At 38.4% G+C, this 18,710-nt stretch overlaps 7 protein-coding genes, 1 non-coding gene and 1 pseudogene across 18 annotated transcripts; 5 read left to right on the top strand and 4 right to left on the bottom strand.

The window, feature by feature from the left end:
- Positions 1-1,062: 1,062 nt before the first annotated feature.
- On the bottom strand, positions 1,063-1,365 carry LOC104715542 (protein SMALL AUXIN UP-REGULATED RNA 16 pseudogene; annotated as a pseudogene).
- A 919-nt stretch (positions 1,366-2,284) lies between these two features.
- Positions 2,285-3,202, bottom strand: LOC104711662 (WEB family protein At3g51220-like). The gene is made up of 2 exons (XM_010428364.3): positions 3,049-3,202; positions 2,285-2,930 (listed from the first exon to the last, which is right to left on the bottom strand). The coding sequence occupies exons 1-2, from the start codon at positions 3,148-3,150 to the stop codon at positions 2,478-2,480; spliced, it is 555 nt and encodes a 184-aa protein (XP_010426666.1). The 5' UTR covers positions 3,151-3,202; the 3' UTR covers positions 2,285-2,477.
- Positions 3,203-3,782: 580 nt separating this feature from the next.
- Positions 3,783-4,833, bottom strand: LOC104711663 (uncharacterized). 2 transcript variants are annotated; one of them, XM_010428366.3, is made up of 2 exons: positions 4,677-4,833; positions 3,783-4,521 (listed from the first exon to the last, which is right to left on the bottom strand). In XM_010428366.3, the coding sequence occupies exons 1-2, from the start codon at positions 4,747-4,749 to the stop codon at positions 3,908-3,910; spliced, it is 687 nt and encodes a 228-aa protein (XP_010426668.1). In that variant the 5' UTR covers positions 4,750-4,833; the 3' UTR covers positions 3,783-3,907. The 2 variants fall into 2 exon arrangements, with proteins under 2 accessions (XP_010426668.1, XP_010426667.1); XM_010428365.3 differs by having other exon boundaries at positions 4,647-4,833.
- Positions 4,834-5,106: 273 nt separating this feature from the next.
- On the top strand, positions 5,107-6,737 carry LOC104711664 (uncharacterized). 3 transcript variants are annotated; one of them, XR_755378.2, is made up of 3 exons: positions 5,107-5,455; positions 5,807-5,875; positions 6,051-6,737. XR_755378.2 is itself a non-coding variant. In XM_087467716.1 (3 exons), the coding sequence occupies exons 1-3, from the start codon at positions 5,351-5,353 to the stop codon at positions 6,493-6,495; spliced, it is 534 nt and encodes a 177-aa protein (XP_087323842.1). In that variant the 5' UTR covers positions 5,127-5,350; the 3' UTR covers positions 6,496-6,737. The 3 variants fall into 3 exon arrangements, 2 of the variants coding, with proteins under 2 accessions (XP_087323842.1, XP_087323841.1); XM_087467716.1 differs by having other exon boundaries at positions 5,127-5,455; positions 6,136-6,737; XM_087467715.1 differs by lacking the exon at positions 5,107-5,455 and having other exon boundaries at positions 5,464-5,875; positions 6,136-6,737.
- A 1,523-nt stretch (positions 6,738-8,260) lies between these two features.
- Positions 8,261-9,971, top strand: LOC104711665 (naringenin,2-oxoglutarate 3-dioxygenase-like). Of its 2 annotated transcripts, XM_010428368.3 has the most exons (4): positions 8,261-8,492; positions 8,599-8,948; positions 9,033-9,461; positions 9,558-9,971. In XM_010428368.3, exons 2-4 carry the CDS (start codon positions 8,841-8,843, stop codon positions 9,852-9,854), a joined length of 834 nt encoding a protein of 277 aa, XP_010426670.1. In that variant the 5' UTR covers positions 8,261-8,492; positions 8,599-8,840; the 3' UTR covers positions 9,855-9,971. The 2 variants fall into 2 exon arrangements, with proteins under 2 accessions (XP_010426670.1, XP_010426669.1); XM_010428367.3 differs by lacking the exon at positions 8,261-8,492 and having other exon boundaries at positions 8,507-8,948.
- Positions 9,972-9,993: 22 nt separating this feature from the next.
- On the top strand, positions 9,994-12,585 carry LOC104711666 (senescence/dehydration-associated protein At3g51250). The gene is made up of 4 exons (XM_010428369.3): positions 9,994-11,041; positions 11,302-11,468; positions 11,989-12,073; positions 12,163-12,585. Exons 1-4 carry the CDS (start codon positions 10,122-10,124, stop codon positions 12,341-12,343), a joined length of 1,353 nt encoding a protein of 450 aa, XP_010426671.1. The 5' UTR covers positions 9,994-10,121; the 3' UTR covers positions 12,344-12,585.
- A 131-nt stretch (positions 12,586-12,716) lies between these two features.
- LOC104711667 (proteasome subunit alpha type-7-A) lies at positions 12,717-14,752 on the top strand. Its single transcript, XM_010428371.3, has 3 exons — positions 12,717-13,137; positions 13,462-13,876; positions 14,238-14,752. Exons 1-3 carry the CDS (start codon positions 12,965-12,967, stop codon positions 14,400-14,402), a joined length of 753 nt encoding a protein of 250 aa, XP_010426673.1. The 5' UTR covers positions 12,717-12,964; the 3' UTR covers positions 14,403-14,752.
- A 255-nt stretch (positions 14,753-15,007) lies between these two features.
- LOC104711668 (serine/threonine-protein kinase rio2) lies at positions 15,008-18,697 on the top strand. 7 transcript variants are annotated; one of them, XM_010428376.3, is made up of 14 exons: positions 15,008-15,268; positions 15,596-15,726; positions 15,836-15,882; positions 15,978-16,048; positions 16,174-16,287; positions 16,384-16,559; positions 16,657-16,745; positions 16,962-17,079; positions 17,242-17,315; positions 17,406-17,453; positions 17,601-17,763; positions 17,910-18,041; positions 18,179-18,277; positions 18,365-18,697. In XM_010428376.3, exons 2-14 carry the CDS (start codon positions 15,643-15,645, stop codon positions 18,533-18,535), a joined length of 1,386 nt encoding a protein of 461 aa, XP_010426678.1. In that variant the 5' UTR covers positions 15,008-15,268; positions 15,596-15,642; the 3' UTR covers positions 18,536-18,697. The 7 variants fall into 7 exon arrangements, with proteins under 7 accessions (XP_010426678.1, XP_087323325.1, XP_087323323.1 ...); XM_087467199.1 differs by having other exon boundaries at positions 15,159-15,268; positions 18,185-18,277; XM_087467197.1 differs by having other exon boundaries at positions 15,172-15,268; positions 15,600-15,726.
- Positions 15,052-15,123, bottom strand: TRNAD-GUC (transfer RNA aspartic acid (anticodon GUC)). The gene has a single exon. It is a non-coding gene; the product is annotated as a tRNA-Asp (tRNA).
- Positions 18,698-18,710: the final 13 nt, after the last annotated feature.

An 18,710-nucleotide genomic window follows, 5' to 3' on the forward strand; every position in this document is an offset into this window, starting at 1 on the left:
AGAAGTATATTACAAAAAAAAAAAAAAAGTATAGAAGTATTGGATTATCAAAGCCAACACGTACGTCGTCAATCGCAGGGCATGCCATTTTAATAAATCAACTTGCATGCTGCTTAACAATATACGCATGACTAATGCTAATTTTTTTTCGTTTAAAAAGGATGAGTTGTTTAATCATAAAATAAAACCAAAAATACTACAGAATAAAATCTTTGATAAAATATATAGTATAGTCACGTAGGAAGCCCATTTTCATGCTTGTAGTCTGTCATATATTCCATAGGCACCTGCGTCGCGTGTGTTTTGTGTGTTTATAACACTGATTAAGATCAGAATTTCTACACCTAGTCTATAATACCGTTAATTACTATGTTATTTTCTCAGCATATGTAAAATAGGAACAAAATTAAAAGTTGGATGTAAAATTTGACATTCAGATCGATATTGCTGGCCCCATTATAATATGACACATATCGTTTCATGAACCATGAGTAATACTAACACTGATTATAACATGTCAAAATTTGACATTTTGTTATTAGTTCATAATGAAATTTCAATGTTTTATTTATTTATTTATTTATATGCCATGTTAAATGCAAAATTACAGAACTTTTTGAGAGGTATCTTTAGTTTCATGATCACTACGTACGATACATTCATATAAATAACTAAATTTGTATGCGATCGATGTCAAAGAAAAATTCTAAGTCAGTATGGTAACTAGTAAAGAATATTTGTGTGCATAGAAGACGTACTACGTTTTGCGATATGTTATCTTCCTTATACCCATCAAGCAAAATTAAAGAAGCATATATAATCCTCAGCAATCGAAAGTCGAAAGTTACACGGTTATATATGTAAACTAGACCAGATATATATAGCTCCAGTTACGCCTCGATCATGAGTGAGTGTATATATTGTAGATATAGCCATCGTTAGACAAAATTGAAGAAAGGTGGAACACAACAAGATAAGCTATCATAAACAAAAACTTCTACATTAATTATATTGACTTAATCCTCTCATCAAGTGAGGAAGAGTAAGAGGCTCAAAGTATAACTAAGACCTAGCTAGCTTATAAGATGTGATGGAGTCTAAGAGTGAGAGAAATATGTTTTGGTCACAAGGAATAGTAAGGCCTCTCTCTTGCCTAAACCCGAACTCTTCCTCCGCTGCTTGCAGCATCATCTTGAAGGTTGGGTGATTGAGGAATGTGATGGGGACGACCTGACGATCTCTGGAGTGGCCCACGTAGACAGCAAAATGACCCTTCTTAGGGACGTGTTCGCTGCTCTTCTTCCCCAAGCTTGAACATCTCTTCAGCATCTGCTTCAGTGACTTACTTGCTTGCTTTATCTCCATTGTATTCTAATATATATACTCTCGTTGTTTACAATACTAATGAATGAGAATGTCTCCAATTATGTTTCTGTTTCTTTTGACTCCTAGAGAGAGAGAGAGATAGCTAGTGCCGCAAATACACATAGGATATATATACTACAGATCGAGGCAAGTTTGACTGGATAAATCTTGCGTTCGGAATTGGAACATTATTTTTTTGAAAACGATGGCGAGTTTTCTAACACCAAAACGGATTGATTAAGAAAATTTAGTGATCTAGTTATTTAGTATTAAATCCTAATACGTATTACAGACACACAAACATCATCACGTACGTTACCAAAGAATATATATACAATTCTTTTGTGCAGGAACTAAAAAACACAAGAAGATATATATATATATATATATATAGACCAAAATGAATGAAACATGTTAAATAAATATTTTTGTGTATATATTCTGTGTATCACATAAAAATCGCCATCGCCATCGCCTTTTTTTTTTTTTTTTGTGTTCTAATGTATATATTCTGTTTTTTTTTTCAAAAAGAAATTGTAGTTAAAAAATGGTTATGCCTTAAACGGACGACTCAATGCCGCACACCTAAGCTAAGATGCCTAATCCGAGTTTATATGATATGATTCTAGGCACTTTACATTATATAAATACATATAGTAATATATATTTGCTATTAGCCTTCCGCAAAACTACTAAGGATCCGTTTGAAATATGAAGTTACTCTTGTGGATGTAGGTTATGGACTGATGATTTTTCTAAATGCTTGAGGACAAAATTTTCATCTCGTAACTGGTCATACCTATCCGTATATAACTTTACTAACAAAAAAAGTTTGGATAATCTAAGATTAATTAATTAGTCTGGCTTTCGCCTTGGAATTTTACAGTACTTAACAAAAAGAAAAAGAAATTCACAAAACTCTCGTTTAAAATCAAAATTTAATATATATCCCAACAAGACTTTGTGGATAAGTAATTAATTGTTTAGTAATATGTAACAAAATCTAAGTTGAATGAATCCCCCAAAATTAAAAACAATGAATTTTGGGGATATTATTTCTTTAACTCGTAAGGCACGCATAAGTAAACACGAGATGCGGATCTCTAAAGTGGTTAACTAGACCGGTTTCTTGCAAAGAGCCAAGAAGCCAATGGAGCTAATTGCTTCATCTTCTTTGTCTGCTTCTTCACCATAGCTTTGCTTTTCTCCTCTTTTCCCACAATGACCTTTGTCAACAATGGTGGGTTCGCAAACTTCACCGAACGCCTCTTCTCCAGACGATCATCATACACTTCATTTTGGACATACCGGTTCATCTTGATCTCGGTTATGTTGTCGCGTTCGTTAACCGTGGATTCCTCTATGAATTTGAGGTCATCATCTTCGACTTGAGGATGTTCTGGGAATTTTCTGAGTGAGTGGTTAAGCTTTTCCTTAGTGGTTTCAAGCTCTTGTGTGAGGGTTTCGATAAGCTGAGACAAAACCTTGTTCTCTTCCTCAGCTTTCTTAAGACTCTCCTGCGCTTCAACCAGCTCTTCTTGGATGCTTTTATTACAACTGCTTCTCTATAACCACACGGTGGAAAATTATTGCAAACAAAAGTTAATCATTAATGATATAGATAAACATGTCTTATACGATTAATAAATGCAAAAACTATGCATTTGATTATAGATAAGAGACCTCTACGTAATTATCTCCGAGAAGGATTCTCTCGTCGAAGAGAGTGACAGCCTCTTTAACAGACCTGAAAGGAGCTCCGGTTTCGATCTCGGCCCGAACCATTACAGCTGATTAAGTGATATATGTTTGTTGCTTTAGTTGTATGAGTTGGTCCATGTCATGAAGAAACCTCAGCTTTTTATAAAGAGAGAATTAGTCACCAATTCCCAAAAAAGATTGCACCTGTTGGTTGTTGTCACTTAAAAACGGATGGTGACTAGATTAGTGACTAAATCATACACTTAATTTGACCACGTTAACGATTAAATCAATTTCAAGAACAAACTAAGATACACATTGCTTTCCCTTATATTTTTAAAAACAAACTTTGTCTTCATTAAAGAGCACTATAAATTAGTAGTGATAATGTGATTGGTTCAACCATATGTTATATATAATCATTTTGTGTTATAAAATGTAACACATTACCGACGAAAACATTCCACTAAATGACAAAAAAATGATGAGAAGTTGTTAAGCATTTTGAAGTGCTTGCTTGCTTTTTTTTTTTTCATATTAAAATTAGAAACAAAAATGTCTTCGCTTTTACTTCACACTAAAGAAGAAAGTTTTTGGGTAAATACTAATAGAACAACAAGTAGAGAGATGTTCGTTGGAACGTCCTTCTTCTGTTATCTCATGTGTTCTGTTAGTTTTCTTTAACTTGCTACCACCACCACCAAAAATCATTCATCTTCATCTCGACAACGACTTGTCTCCTATTTTTTCACTCACATAACATAATGGGCCTTTTTGGACCTAGAAATTACAGATCACTACTTCGTGACTGATTCAAAGCAAAGCCCAATAAGAATCAAAATTACAAAAGCAACACTTCTTTGACCTCCACGATCTTCTCATCATTACTATTGTACATCAATCTGCTACGTTTCCTTGCAAATTCAGCTGGAGTCTTCTTCTCTCCTTTACACAGCCCATCAACATCTTCTTCTGACTTGTCCGTGGTGAAGTCAAACATCAAAGAACGAGTAATTATGCTCATACTCTTCTCTTCTTTCTCTTCAAATATCTGAGAGGCTCTCAAGTGTTCAGCAACAATCGGGGATGCGATCTTAATCTTGACATCGTTGTTATCTGAAAAGTTCGGGAATTGGGGAGTGTTTGCTGGAGTTGGAGCGAGAAGTCTCATTGGAGAAGTGACGAGGTGGATGAAAGGACGAGTCTTTATTGAATGGATATGCTCTGTTTCTTCTTTGTTAACCTCCTTGTGTAAGAGGGTTTTGACTTGTCCTCTCAAAAGAGCTTCACCAGACCCAGGCGTGTTCTTGATTCTGCTGCTTCTCCGTTTAACCATGAACCCTGAAGGAGGCGTCTGCAACGCTAAACCCACGATCGGCGAATCGTTGGTTATGTCGATCAGCGCAGCATAAGACCTATCTTCCTTGTTTCCTCTGTTCGAATCCTCTGTTTTATCTAAGAGCCAAAAAATGAATACAGAGGGTGAATATGAAAACAACAACTGATAAGAAGACTAATCAAGAACAGGAGATAAAGAATCACTGGTTAAAGATTGCAGAGATAAAACAGAGGAAACATACTTGATGAAAAGGGAGTTATAGAGTCAGAACCAGAGTTAATGATTGCAAAGATAGCCTGCGAGCTAGTGACTCTTCTGGTTGATGATGATGATGGAGTCTCCATTGGATAATTTGGACTTCTTCTTGTAGACAGACAACAACAAAGACTGAATTAAAGGAGAGAGAATCTGGGAAAGAAGTATGATGAAGATGAGAAACTTGTTTAGGTCGCAGTATTTTTATAGGCATGTGTGATAAAAAAAATGTTGCCGTTAGAACGTGTTTTTTTTCTTTCTTTCTTTCTTTTCTTTAATAGACTAGCCGTTGTGTTGTGGCTCCTTCTCTCTTAGGAAGTGGAGGTCCGTTTTCTCATGGCAAAAAAGTAGCCGTCTTTGTTGTTCTGTTTGTGCCTCTCACGGACTTAAAATTAAAAGGCTGCAATCAATAAATAGCCCATCTCTGTTTATAATAAAATCAAAAAGGTCAACTTAGGCCATCTTTATCGGCACAACTTGTGCTGTGTTCTTAGGCTTTTTTTAAATGAAAATATTGTTTTGGTGATCTTAGAACATGTTGATAGTTCTTAATCGAGAACTGTTTTTGGGCGTGTTCTACTGTGACGTGGTGTAGTATGATTGGAAACAAATTTTTTTGCAACCGAGAGCTCTCGTTTCATTCTTCATTCTTCAATCATCTCCGATCAAAATCTCATCTTTCTGATTGCAATGCATACTCTCAAGGACAAGGTCTCCCAAAAGCTTTTTAATCTCTTCGCTGATTCCCCAAGCCAATCTGCTTCTCCACGCTTCTCCAACTCCGATTCTCCAAAGGTATCTCCTTTTATCTCTCTGTTGGGGTCGTTTTGTCTTTTATCCATGGAATGGAAGAGTCAGAGTCTTCACTAGGAATGAGTTTTGTTTGCGAGATTCAATGTGCGTTTGGGGTTTTGATTTCATTGGAATGTGATTGTGTATCGAAGATCAATTAGAGTGAAAATGCACGTCTGAAATTGAAATTGACATTGAATCGACGACTAGAAGGGAGAAAGGATTGATCTAGTAGTCATGGAAGAATCTAGGGTTTCGATTTCACTGGAGTTGATTGTGTATGCCCTGCTTGCTGTGGTATCTTCATTCGAAGATCAATTAGAGATTGATTCGAGTTCATTTCAATGGAGGCAGAAAAAAAAGCATTCTTCTTGCGGCTTCTACAGATTTCTTCAGTTTTGGTCAGAACCTCCATTGGTTAAGGTACTCTTCTTTCTCAGCTAGAATGATCTGAAAGCACAATATCATAACCCTTGTTGAAACTATTTTGGGATAATTCTCAGTCTAGCTAGCAACTTGTTAACTGGTTCGATTCCTAGGGAGGTTTGTGGTTCAGGTTCGTTAGTGGAGATTGATCTCTCTGGGAACTTTCTTTCAGGAACCATTGAGGAAGTCTTCGTTGGATGTTCTTCTCTTATAGAGTTGGTTCTTACTAATAAAAAGATCTTGGTAACCTTACGCAGCTTGAGTACTTTGATGCTTCTGAGAACTGGTTATCTGGAGAGATACCAACAAAGATCTGTGGATTGCCTAATCTGGTGTTCTTGAATCTAGCCAAGAATAATCTGGGAGGAGAGGTGCCGAGAGATGGTGTTTGCCAGGATCCTTCCAAGGCATTGCTTTCAGGGAACAAAGAGTTGTGTGGCAGAGTGATTGGATCAGATTGCAAGATCGATGGAACTAAGTTGATGAGTGCTTGGGGACTTGCAGGGCTCATTCTTGGGGGTATGATCATCATCTCTGTGTTTGTTTTCTCTCTGTGCAAATGGGTTATGACAAAGAGAGTGAAGCATAGAGATGAGCTCAAGAACCCAAGTTCGTAAGTTTTAAACATGTTTGGCTCAAGAACCCAATTTATGATGATCTGTTTCATGTTTTGGTATTAGTTCCTCTTATTAGGATTCATTTGTGACTTTCATTGAAAGTTATAGAGCTGCTGACTTTTTCACAATTTGAAATTTATATTATTTGCAATTTACAATTTAAATGTTAATTTTTAAAGTTTTTAAAACTGTAATATGTTTAAGAATATTATATTATTAAATCTTATGATCTTAAACATGTTCTTCCTATAACTAACTTTTTAGCAAAAGATCTTAACTACTGATCTTAGATTATTTTCCTAATATATTTAATCTAAGAACACAAAAAAAAGTTATGCCTATAAAGATGCCCTTAGGCATCTTAAGTTCTTAAAGTTAAACCGTACACTGACTCAAACACATATTCACTTATTAGAACTAATTACTATTTAGCTGTCATTGTCATCTCACCCCACTTGAATATCCTGTCTGGTTTAAATTCTAAACTTCAACTCACTTCACAAGTTTGATAAACTAGTAAAAACCCAATACTCTTTACAAATCCCATCATTTTACCTTAACCAGCCCAAGGAAAAGTTTGTGATAAAATATATGTTTAATTCTGTCCTCATTCTGCCGAGATAAAAAAAAAATATTTTCCTCTCTCTTCTCACCTTGATATTTTTTAGAGAGAGGGAGATGATTTCCGATCGTTCTTCCGCAGTCTGGAATTCTCCGGCAAAGCCATTCGGTTAGGTGTAACCGGCTTCAGCCCGACATCCACTGGCTTCTTATGCAGTGGTTGATCGGTTCCTTGCCCGGAATCTTCTGGCTCCTCTATCAGAGATGTCCGGTTTCGCCATCCGGTTAGTTGTAACCGGCTTCAGCCCGACATCCACTGGCTTCTTATGCAGTGGTTGGTCGGTTCCTTGCCCGGAATCTTCTGGCTCCTTTAGCAGAGATGTCCGGTTTTTCCGTCTGACAAATCGACTTCCACATGCGGTTTGACCGACTTTATATTTACTTTTGCTTTGAATCGGTTTTAGGCCGATTTCTATAGATTTTAGTTTTTTTCCAATAAATGCCTCAAATCTGGTTTGGTGATTGGTGTTGTGTGATTAAATCTATTACTCTCCGACTAGATCTTTTCAAGATCTCGAGTTACATAAATCGTTTAGAGATGGCGTCCTTGGTTGAAGGAACGAAAAATTTTCCGACGCTTATTTGGATTTCCTTTTGCTGTTAAATTCTCTCAGAGAATTCTGTTCATGGAGCTTCGATGAATTAGTTTTTGTGGTTACCAAAGAAATCACAGTTCGACTGGTTTCGACGATGATTTTCTCACCGGAAGCGGTGCTCAAACGGCGGAGGTTGTTATCGGAATTCTTCCGATTACTCATCCAACACGTATTGAGGTATATCCTCTTGATAACATGTGTCTTTGGATTGAGTCAAAAGTTGATATTTCTTTTTCAGTCGGCGTTACCTTCGTGGGCTCATGTTTGAACCTTATTTTTTCTGTAATCTTTTAAGAGGCTTGTATCCTGGCTTGGACTTATGTTCGAATGTTTAATATAATATTTCACTTGGAAAAAAAAAAAAATTCTGTCCTCATTCCTTAATGGGATTTAGTAATATTTAGTAATAGCCATGCAAAAATGGAATGATGATTGGGACTTTTTTTGTAACGCAAGCATCGTACCAGAACATGTGTCTCCGCCACGTGACTTCTCCACTGACCCCACACCCATTTGTCAGACGTGGCTTTCTATCTGCCGTAAAAATCGTACTACTTTAAGGAAACTCTAACGTCAATTCCCAATGTGATAATGTAGCTAGAAAACATAAAGAGATTTTGAGTTCGTAATTCTTTTCGTTAGAAAAAATGTAAATACATGTACTTTCTTTTTTATTTGAAGATTTAGTTGGTTGAGTTTCTAGAAGAGAAGAAGAGAGAGTGGTACCGTGGTAGGTAGCTAGCGAACTCTTCGTTTGTCAGTCATCACAAGCTTTGAAAGGTTTCTCAGCTACCATTCTCTTCTTATATATATATTCATAACGCATCTTCTCTCACTCTCCGTGTCTTGTTTAAAGTATTTTGTCTTGTTACTAAAATGGCTCCAGGAACTCTGACTGAGCTCGCCGGAGAGTCTAATCTCAACTCTAAATTCGTCCGGGACGAAGATGAACGCCCCAAAGTCGCTTACAATGAGTTCAGCGACGCAATCCCGGTGATCTCTCTTGCCGGTATCGACGATGTTGATGGTAAAAGAGGAGAGATCTGCCGTCAGATCGTGGAGGCTTGTGAGAATTGGGGCATCTTCCAGGTGGTTGATCATGGCGTCGATACCAATTTGGTGTCGGATATGACACGTCTCGCTCGTGACTTTTTTGCTTTACCTCCGGAAGAGAAGCTCCGGTTTGACATGTCCGGTGGTAAAAAAGGAGGATTCATCGTCTCTAGCCACCTCCAGGTATATAATCTTCTAGGTGAAATACGTAATCATGTTTTAATCTTGTAGTTAATTACGAAATAATTATACTGTGAATGCATGCAGGGAGAGGCTGTGCAAGATTGGAGAGAGATCGTAACGTATTTCTCGTACCCGGTGAGAAACAGAGACTACTCACGGTGGCCAGATACGCCGGAGGGATGGGTGAAAGTAACTGAAGAGTACAGTGAGAGGCTGATGGGTTTGGCTTGTAAGCTTCTTGAGGTTTTGTCTGAAGCCATGGGTCTTGAGAAAGAGTCACTTACCAATGCATGCATCGATATGGACCAAAAGATAGTTGTTAATTATTACCCAAAATGCCCTCAGCCTGATCTAACCCTAGGACTCAAACGCCACACTGACCCTGGAACCATCACGCTCCTGTTACAAGACCAGGTCGGTGGATTACAAGCCACACGAGACGATGGCAAGACGTGGATTACGGTTCAGCCTGTTGAAGGAGCGTTTGTCGTCAATCTCGGTGACCACGGTCACGTCAGTATATACTCTCTCATTCTCTCCAATTATTATTATTATTATTATTTTTTTCTCTCTGTTTGTAGTTTTGACTTGGTTTAATTTGATTTTAAGTTTCTGAGCAATGGGAGGTTCAAGAACGCGGATCATCAGGCCGTGGTGAACTCGAACTCGAGCAGACTATCCATAGCCACGTTCCAGAATCCAGCTCCTGACGCCACAGTGAAGCCACTTAAAATAAGAGAAGGAGAGAAGGCAATCTTGGAGGAGCCAATCACGTTCGCAGAGATGTATAAGAGAAAGATGGGAAGAGATTTGGAGCTATCTCGCCTCAAGAAGCTAGCTAAAGAGAAGAAACGTGACCACGAGGAAGCTGCCAAACCTGTTCTCGATCAACCAATCTTTGCTTAGAAATCTTTATTTCTCTCGGTTACTTTGTTGCGTTTGGTTCGTTCCTGTTCTGTTTCGAACGTTTGGTGTGTTTTTGTGTTAATCATATAATTAATGACAATTAATGCACTTTTATTATGACTAATAGTAATAAAAAAGTGGTAAATGTAGATTGATACGTGTGGATTCAATATTATTGGTTTTAAAAACACAATTCCTATTTTACGTAATGTCCCTCTCGAAAAATTAAAAATCTATCAAACCCATTTTGTTCTAACCGCGACGGAGATGAATCCTTCACACGGTGGTGACGAGAAGCAACGGCCGGCGATGTATCCGGTAATCGATCAATCAATTCCTGATAATCCTTTTGCTCAGACGAATCCTCCTTACCCTTCTTCCCCTCACCTCTACCCATCTCTCTCGTCGCAAAATCTCGGACCTAATCTCTTCCCTCACCACCACGGAGATGCATCCGGAAACCAATCACCGTCTGCTCCGCCTCAGGCGACGGAGGAGGTTCTCATCCGTGTCCCCGGGGCTATTCTCAACCTAATCGACAAATCCTACAGCGTCGAACTCGCCTGCGGTGATTTCACCGTCGTTCGAATCATCCAAGGGGATAACATCGTCGCTGTTCTAGCCAATGTTGGGGATGAGATTCAATGGCCGTTGACGAAGAACGAGGTTGCGGCTAAGGTCGATGAATCGCACTATTTCTTCTCGATTCATCCGCCGAAGGAGGGATCTGGGTCCGATTCGGATGATGATATTCTTAATTACGGTTTGACCATTGCTTCCAAAGGGCAAGAGAATGTGTTGCTTGTGCTTGATCAGGTTTTGAGAGACTATAGTTGTTTCACAGAGCAGAGAATGTCTGAAAAGGCAAAGGAGACGGGTGAAGAGGTGCTGGGAAGTTCAGTTGTGGCACAGACTTCGCCGGAGGAGCTTAAGGGTGAGAGGAAAGACGTTGTGGAGGGTCAATGTGCGGCGTATTGGACTACACTTGCGCCTAATGTTGAGGATTACAGTCACAATACTGCTAAAATGATAGCTTCCGGGTCTGGTAAGCTGATCAGAGGGATACTGTGGTGTGGGGATGTGACTGTGGAGAGACTAAGGAAAGGAAACGAGGTTATGAAGAATAGGCTAAGTCGTGCTGAGAAGGAGAAGGATGTTAGCCCTGAGACACTGAGGAGAATCAAGAGGTATGGTGATACTTAGGAATTTAGTATCTTTGACCTTGGAAGTAAGTGGATAGGAATCTAGTAGGTTCTTTGTTTCATGATCATTAGAAAACTGAGTAGTAAGAGATGCTTTTGTTTGCAAAAGACCAGTTCTTTGAGAAGAGATGAGAATCTCTTGTTTAAAATTTTAATTACAATGTGCATTCTTCATGGTATTATTTCTTGAATGAACAAAATTTTATGCCTTTGCTAATATCCATTTTTGTGGTTTCTATGTAAAGGGTTAAGAGAGTGACACAAATGACAGAGAAAGTTGCGACTGGTGTTCTTTCTGGTGTTGTCAAAGTCTCGGGATTCATCACTGGTTCAGTGGCAAACTCAAAAGCTGGAAAGAAGCTTTTTGGCCTTTTGCCTGGAGAGATTGTTCTGGCATCCCTCGATGGATTTAGTAAGTACATTACTTTTTTTGGTTTTCTCAAATTTTCTCTGCCATGCTTGGAGGGAGAGTCATGGAAATTTCTTAATGCGAGAATTGCCTTGCTTTCTTTCATCTCACCAGCAGTTATAGTTATTCTTGTTTACCCAAAATTACATTTGATGGCTAGTACCATAATTCCCGAGTTTTTTGGAATAGAACTTTTTCCATTAGTTCTTTGATATGGTGGTTGTCTGCTTCTTGCCCTGAACAATGTTAGGCTAATAGGCTTTGGAGCATTATATTCCTTTTGGGGTGCTTGAGTTGAAAGTTACCAAGTGATTTGCAATCTTTCTTCTATATTTAGTTGTGGGCATAGATTTTGGGTCGCTTCTAAACTGATCTTGGAAGTGTCTTCCTCTACCTCATTGGGCTCTCTTCTAACAAACCATTGATATACACTCAAAACCTGCTGCTTCTTTTGTTGAGGCACATGGCATTAGTAACATTGCCTTCTTTGCTTCGTGTTTAATTACCTGTTTATCTCGTGCAGGCAAGATCTGTGATGCTGTTGAAGTGGCTGGGAAAAATGTAATGTCAACTTCATCAACTGTCACAACAGAACTCGTCAATCACAGGTATTGATTAGCAAAAGGCATCTGAAAACAGTCACTTATCTCAGCAGGTGATCAAAGTTACCTAATGGTTTTTTGCTGTGAGACTACAGGTACGGCACAAAAGCAGCAGAGGCAACCAACGAAGGGTTAGATGCAGCAGGACATGCTTTTGGAACCGCATGGGTTGCTTTCAAGATCCGAAAGGCACTTAACCCCAAAAGTGTCTTAAAGCCTACAACATTGGCCAAGTCCGCTGTTTCTGATTTAAAGGCCAAGAAAGGGTCCAAGTAAACAGCCTCTTAATTCAACTGTTCATCTATACTTCGCATTTAGTTTTCATTGTGGAAAAGTATATGAAGATTGACTGATGTACTCAATATTTAGTTATTTTGTGTATATTGTGATTCTATGTAAACTATATAAACAGTTTCTTGTAATTTTCTCACATATATGCATTGAGAAGAGATATGCTGCTTTAATAGTTATCGATCACAAAATCGATAACAATTAATGTTATTGAAAGCTGTTCTATATTTCAAACCGCTACCTCTTGTCTCTTTTGAAATCCGACATTGTTTACTGTTTTCTAGTGAAGTAATGATCATGATTCATGAAAAACCATGTTAGGAGTTTTAACAATTTTGAAGAATTGGGCCATCTTTTTGGGCCTTGGGGCCAACTTCATAAAGAAGCCCAGTGATGATTCTTTCTGATTGGCTGGAAGGAGTTTGTTTACCGTGAACGTGACCGCAGGTGATTAAGCTAGAACTGGGGATCTTGGCTTGTCGCCTAAGTTGGGAGTCGTTTGTTAAGTAACAAAAAAACGAAAGAGAGGTTTTGAAGAAGGGAGAAAGAACGAAACACTCACAAATACCCCCAGAAAAATAAAGGAGAGAAGAAGAGAAGTGAGAGATGGCGAGATACGATCGAGCAATCACAGTGTTTTCCCCCGATGGCCATCTATTCCAGGTCGAGTATGCCCTGGAAGCCGTCCGCAAGGGTAACGCCGCCGTCGGTGTCCGCGGCACTGATACTGTTGTCCTCGCCGTCGAGAAGAAATCCACCCCTAAGCTCCAGGATTCTAGGTATTGTTCCCGATCTCTCCCGATTCAAGTTGTTTTTTTAGTCCATTTTGCTTTGTTTTCCGCACTTTAATTTTTGACTTTTAATTGCTTTCACCTGGATCGCTTGATTTACTCAATTGCTACTTGTCTTGAATTTGGGTTACTGTATCACTTTGTAATTGGGAATCTAGGAATGTTAGATTGTAAAATTAAAGCTAAACCCTAGTTGAAGTTTTCTTCTTTACGAGTGTTGATTCATCCTGTTCCAACTATGTCAGATCTGGCTGATGGTCCTTCCTAATCGCACGAGTTTTGATAAATTTATTGTTTTGTTTTCTCTTACAGATCAGCTAGAAAGATTGTGAGTCTTGATAATCACATTGCATTGGCTTGTGCTGGGTTGAAGGCAGATGCCCGTGTCCTGATAAACAAAGCGAGGATAGAGTGTCAAAGCCACAGGCTTACCTTGGAGGACCCTGTCACTGTTGAGTACATCACTCGCTACATAGCTGGTCTTCAACAGAAGTATACTCAAAGTGGTGGTGTCAGGCCTTTTGGTCTTTCCACTCTTATCGTTGGTTTTGACCCTTACACTCGTACACCCGCGCTTTATCAGACTGATCCATCTGGTACGTTCTCTGCTTGGAAAGCTAATGCTACTGGGAGAAACTCTAACTCTATTAGAGAGTTTCTGGAGAAAAACTATAAAGATTGCTCTGGCCAAGAAACTGTTAAGCTTGCTATCCGTGCTCTGCTTGAGGTTAGTTTATCCCATCATGTTCTATAACGAAACCAAATAATTTTCTTCTAGGCTATTGCTGGGTGCCCTGTTGCTAAGCTTGACAATGAGATCGTACCTATTGGTTTATTCCTAGCCTAAGCTGCTGATGTAGTGAGCAACATGCTATACTTAGAACCACATGTATAATTCTCCATTTTTGAAAGGTGGCTTTAGGTTAGATGCAAAGCGTACAAAAATTGACAGTGTTTGAGAATGTGAAAGTCTTCGAAAATATAGAAGATCTTACTAATTTAGTTGGATGATAATGTTGGATGAGCTTACTTAGTAGAAGCACAGGTAGTGGATTTTGTCAAAAGCTGATAGGCTTTGCATTTTACAGGTAGTTGAGAGCGGGGGAAAGAACATTGAAGTTGCTGTAATGACACGAGAGGAAGGTGTTCTGAAGCAGCTAGAAGAAGAAGAAATCGATATTATTGTGGCTGAGATCGAAGCAGAGAAGGCTGCTGCAGAAGCGGCCAAGAAAGGCCCTGCGAAGGAAACATGAACCAGATGTTACAGTAGCAGTCTCAGACTCTGAGTTGTAATGTTGGTTCAAAGTCAGATATTCAAGGGTTGGAGCGAAATCTGGACCGCGTGGAATGGTTTGGTTTTGTTGGATTACTAGTTTATTTGACATTGTTGCTTTACATCATAATTGACAATTTAGCAGAGTACGAAACTTAGCCATTTGTCACTAGACCTATGGCCTGTTCAACATGCTTCTTAGAGGATATTGCATTTGCATTTTAAGAGCTTTTCAAGCATTGTTGTAGGTTTCTCGTGGATGCATGGTTTCTTACAAAACTTGTCCCTCTCTCCTCTTATTTTGTCTATTCTAGAAAACATTTCCGTTCATCCTTGCCTCTCTCCATTAACTTGTTCATCTGTAACAAATGAATAACATGAAGAGAACAACATAACAAAGCGGAACCAATTAACTTGACCTCAACATTTTAATAGCAAAATATCGTAATCCTGAAGATTATTATTATGCAGACACGCAATGCTTTTCAACCATAAAAAATGCCGTAGACAGCAGCAGCAATACCTTCTTCTCCTTAAACGTGTTCATAACTTTACAATCAAACCAAGCTGGCAATCAATCAAAATGTCGTTTTGACTTGTAATTTCTTCAAAAAAAAAAAAAAAAAATTCGCCGTTGCCGGGGATCGAACCCGGGTCACCCGCGTGACAGGCGGGAATACTTACCACTATACTACAACGACATTGTTGTTCGGATTCCTACAAAATGGTTATTATACGGATGCTCATCCAAACCATTGGGTTTTGACTCCACCAAAAACTTTCTTCTTCTCTCTGCCGCCGCCGCGCTCTCTCTTTCTGTTGCCTCTCTAATCTCACTAGTCTCAGGTTAGCTTTTTAAGTTTTTCTGCTACATCAATAGTTCCTTTCGCATCTCCCTTGTTGTTTCGTTTGTAGGTTTAAGTTCTCTCCTTCTTCCAAGGTTTGTATTTCGATTGACAAAAACTTATTTACCTCTCCGTCATAGTCGAAACTTTTAACCTAGGTTACTTAGGATTTTCCATCGTATCTAGTCGGCATCTACTTATTGCGTCGAGGGCCATAGTGTTTACTTCAAATGTTAAAGCTTTGAAATTCGAATTGTTCGTTGTGGGTTTGTCGTTTAGGGTTTCGTTCAATATCACTTCTTTAATTTGAGAAATTTATCTTTATTAGGCAGGTTTGAATCAGAGTAGAAAGGGTCTTACACTGAGGCGTAAAGGATGAAGCTTGACGTGAATGTGTTGAGATATCTATCCAAAGATGATTTTCGAGTTCTCACTGCTGTCGAGATGGGAATGCGAAACGTTAGTGGTCTCTGTTTGCTTTTTATTTCATTCTTAAATTGAATGAATTTTATGCTTTAGGGTTTATTGTATTACCTCTGAAACTACTCTGTTGTATTCGTGTTGGCAGCATGAGATTGTTCCTTCTGAGCTTGTGGAGCGCATTGCTTGTCTTAAGTATGACTCATCTTGATGCTTTTAGATGTTTCCATTCTTATTTCTTCATTTTGGTGAAACTTATTGTGTAATTGACATACCTTTTATATTCACAGACATGGAGGCACATACAAGGTCCTGAAGAACTTGCTTAAGTATAAGCTCTTGCACCACGATGCCTCTAAATGTGAGGAGTTATTATCTCTGAAGGCATTATTAGTTATTCTTGATATGTGTCATGAGGATAGGCAGTCTTAGAAAGTTGCAGAATCTCTAAAGTTTATTGCTTTCTTTTCTTATCTTTTGTTCTAGATGATGGATTCAGACTCACCTATCTTGGTTATGACTTTCTTGCTATTAAAACATTGGTCAACCGTGGTATATTTACTGGTGTTGGTCGTCAAATTGGGGTCGGTAAAGAGTCAGGTGTGTTCCTTTCCGACATATTTTATATATTGGTTTGACGAGAGATACTTATCGGTGGCTGATTTATCTTGTTTATTTGTTCTTCACATATAATAGACATATTTGAGGTCGCTCAGGAAGATGGAACTATTCTGGCAATGAAGTTACATAGACTAGGGAGAACCTCCTTTAGGGCTGTCAAGTCTAAGCGTGACTACTTGAGGCATCGCAGTAGTTTCAGCTGGTTGTATCTTTCCAGACTAGCGGCTCTCAAGGAATTTGCTTTTATGAAGGTTATATGCCTTGTTCCACTAATGTAAAACTATTCTTGTGGGTGCATCATCTTTTATTATTTTTAACATAATTTTTGTTTGGTTTCCGGGTGAGCAGGCTTTGGAAGAACATGACTTTCCGGTTCCAAAAGCTATTGACTGCAATAGGCATTGTGTAATCATGTCCCTTGTGCAAGGTTACCCCATGTAAGGACCTACCTACATATTCACACAAATAAAGTTTGTTATGATTTTATGCTGTTGGTCATCATCTACTGATGTTCTTTGGCCAGACATTAATTTTAAGCTTTAGACTAAGGAGTTTATGCATTGGATTCAAGTTTCTTAAACACTCACTCACTAAGAAACATGTACAACCTTGCTGCTGTGAATCACATTTGTTCACATTTTCTTTTATGACAGGGTTCAAGTGAAGCAATTACAGAACCCTGAGACAATTTTTGAGAAGATCATTGGGATTGTTGTTCGTTTGGCTGAGCATGGTCTAATTCATTGTGACTTCAATGAATTTAACATCATGGTAAGATAGTTCAATTTATCTAGTTGAGTAATGCCTTCTCTGCAGTTACTTGAAGCTGAATCGTTATTTAAGTTAATTAATACTTTCTGTACATGTTCGTTCTACCCTCTGCTTCTTAACAATTTTCATTGTCACCTCTTGTTTAATATTTGTATATTTTAGATTGATGATGAAGAGAAGATAACAATGATTGACTTTCCACAAATGGTATCTGTTTCACACCGAAATGCACAGATGTATGTGTCTCATCTCTGCACCATGCATCAGTACTCTCTTTCAACTTTTCATGCAGTGTGCTTGGTTTGCTTATGAATTTTGTCTTTCAGGTACTTTGACCGTGATATCGAGTGCATCTTCAAGTTTTTTAGAAAAAGGTTAGTTAACAGTTTGATTTTTTTTTTTCTGAATACATAATTTGTTCACAATACCTAGTAGCAGATACTCTCTCCGTTGCTGAATCCATGTCATGATTGACCCCCTTAAATTCTCAATTTTTGTTTACTTTGGTCTTTTTTTTCCAGATTCAATATGATTTTCCATGAAGATAAAGGTGAATCAGATGAGACGGAGGTGGATGAGAACAGCAGACCATCTTTCTACGATATAACTAAAGATGCTAATGCTCTGGATAGAGATCTAGAAGCTAGTGGGTTCACAAGAAAGGAGCAGAATGACCTCGATAAAGTACGTAATGACCTAAGTTATAACACTGTTTACCAATTATTTCTTGGTTTTGCGTATATTTTTTGAATTTTAGGCAGTCAAATGTGTCAGTTGGTGATTTATTGAATGAAATATATAGAATGAACATGTGTCTCTGTCTTTTGTAGTTTATTGAAGGTGGGGTGGAGAAGAGTGAAGGTTCTGATGAGGATGATGAATCTGATGATGAAGAGCAGACATGTGACTCCCATGAAGAGGAAAACGTTGATGAATTGAAATCATTACAGTTGCAAGAGAAGGTATGAAATTTCCAACTTCACGATATAACTCACTAAAACCATTGTCAATTTCAAATTGTTTGTCTTTTAATACCAATATTAAACTTGTGCCAAGTGGAGATGTTCTTACATTACATTGTATGATTGGCATGATGTAGGAGCAGAAAAGTTCAGATGGTGTTGAGGCAGAAGTTAAGTTGGATGATACCGAGAAAGGTGAAAACAGTGAAGACAAAGATGATGCTGAAAGCGATGAGGTTAGTATCTTCCGTGTAAGTAAATCAAGTGAGTGTGAACTAATGGAATCACTTAACAAAATCAGTGTTACTTCCTTTGTAATACAGGAGGAAGAGGATGATCCAGAGCTGGTTAAACAGTTGGGAAAGCAAAGACGCAGAGCCATGGCAGCAGCCAGAGGAGGTAGAAAGTCGCAGTCGTCAAGAAACACATACAAGGACAAAGGAGGCCGATCCCAAAACTCCAAGATTCACAGCAACATGAGCGGCGGCTGGTGAAAAACAAAACTTTTTACAGCAAATTTTGATACACAATGCTTTTGTGAAAGATACGGTAAAAAAAACTCAAACTATGGGCTTAATGGGCCGTATCATGATGTTAACGAGCCCATCACAATCGTCTTTTCTAGTGAATTTTCTTGATTCGTCAAGATTTTAAAATTGAACACAAACC

The sequence above is a fragment of the Camelina sativa genome, chromosome 9, assembly GCF_030686135.1.
Source record: "Camelina sativa cultivar CO46 ecotype springtype chromosome 9, ASM3068613v1".
Classification (NCBI taxonomy): Eukaryota; Viridiplantae; Streptophyta; class Magnoliopsida; order Brassicales; family Brassicaceae; genus Camelina; species Camelina sativa.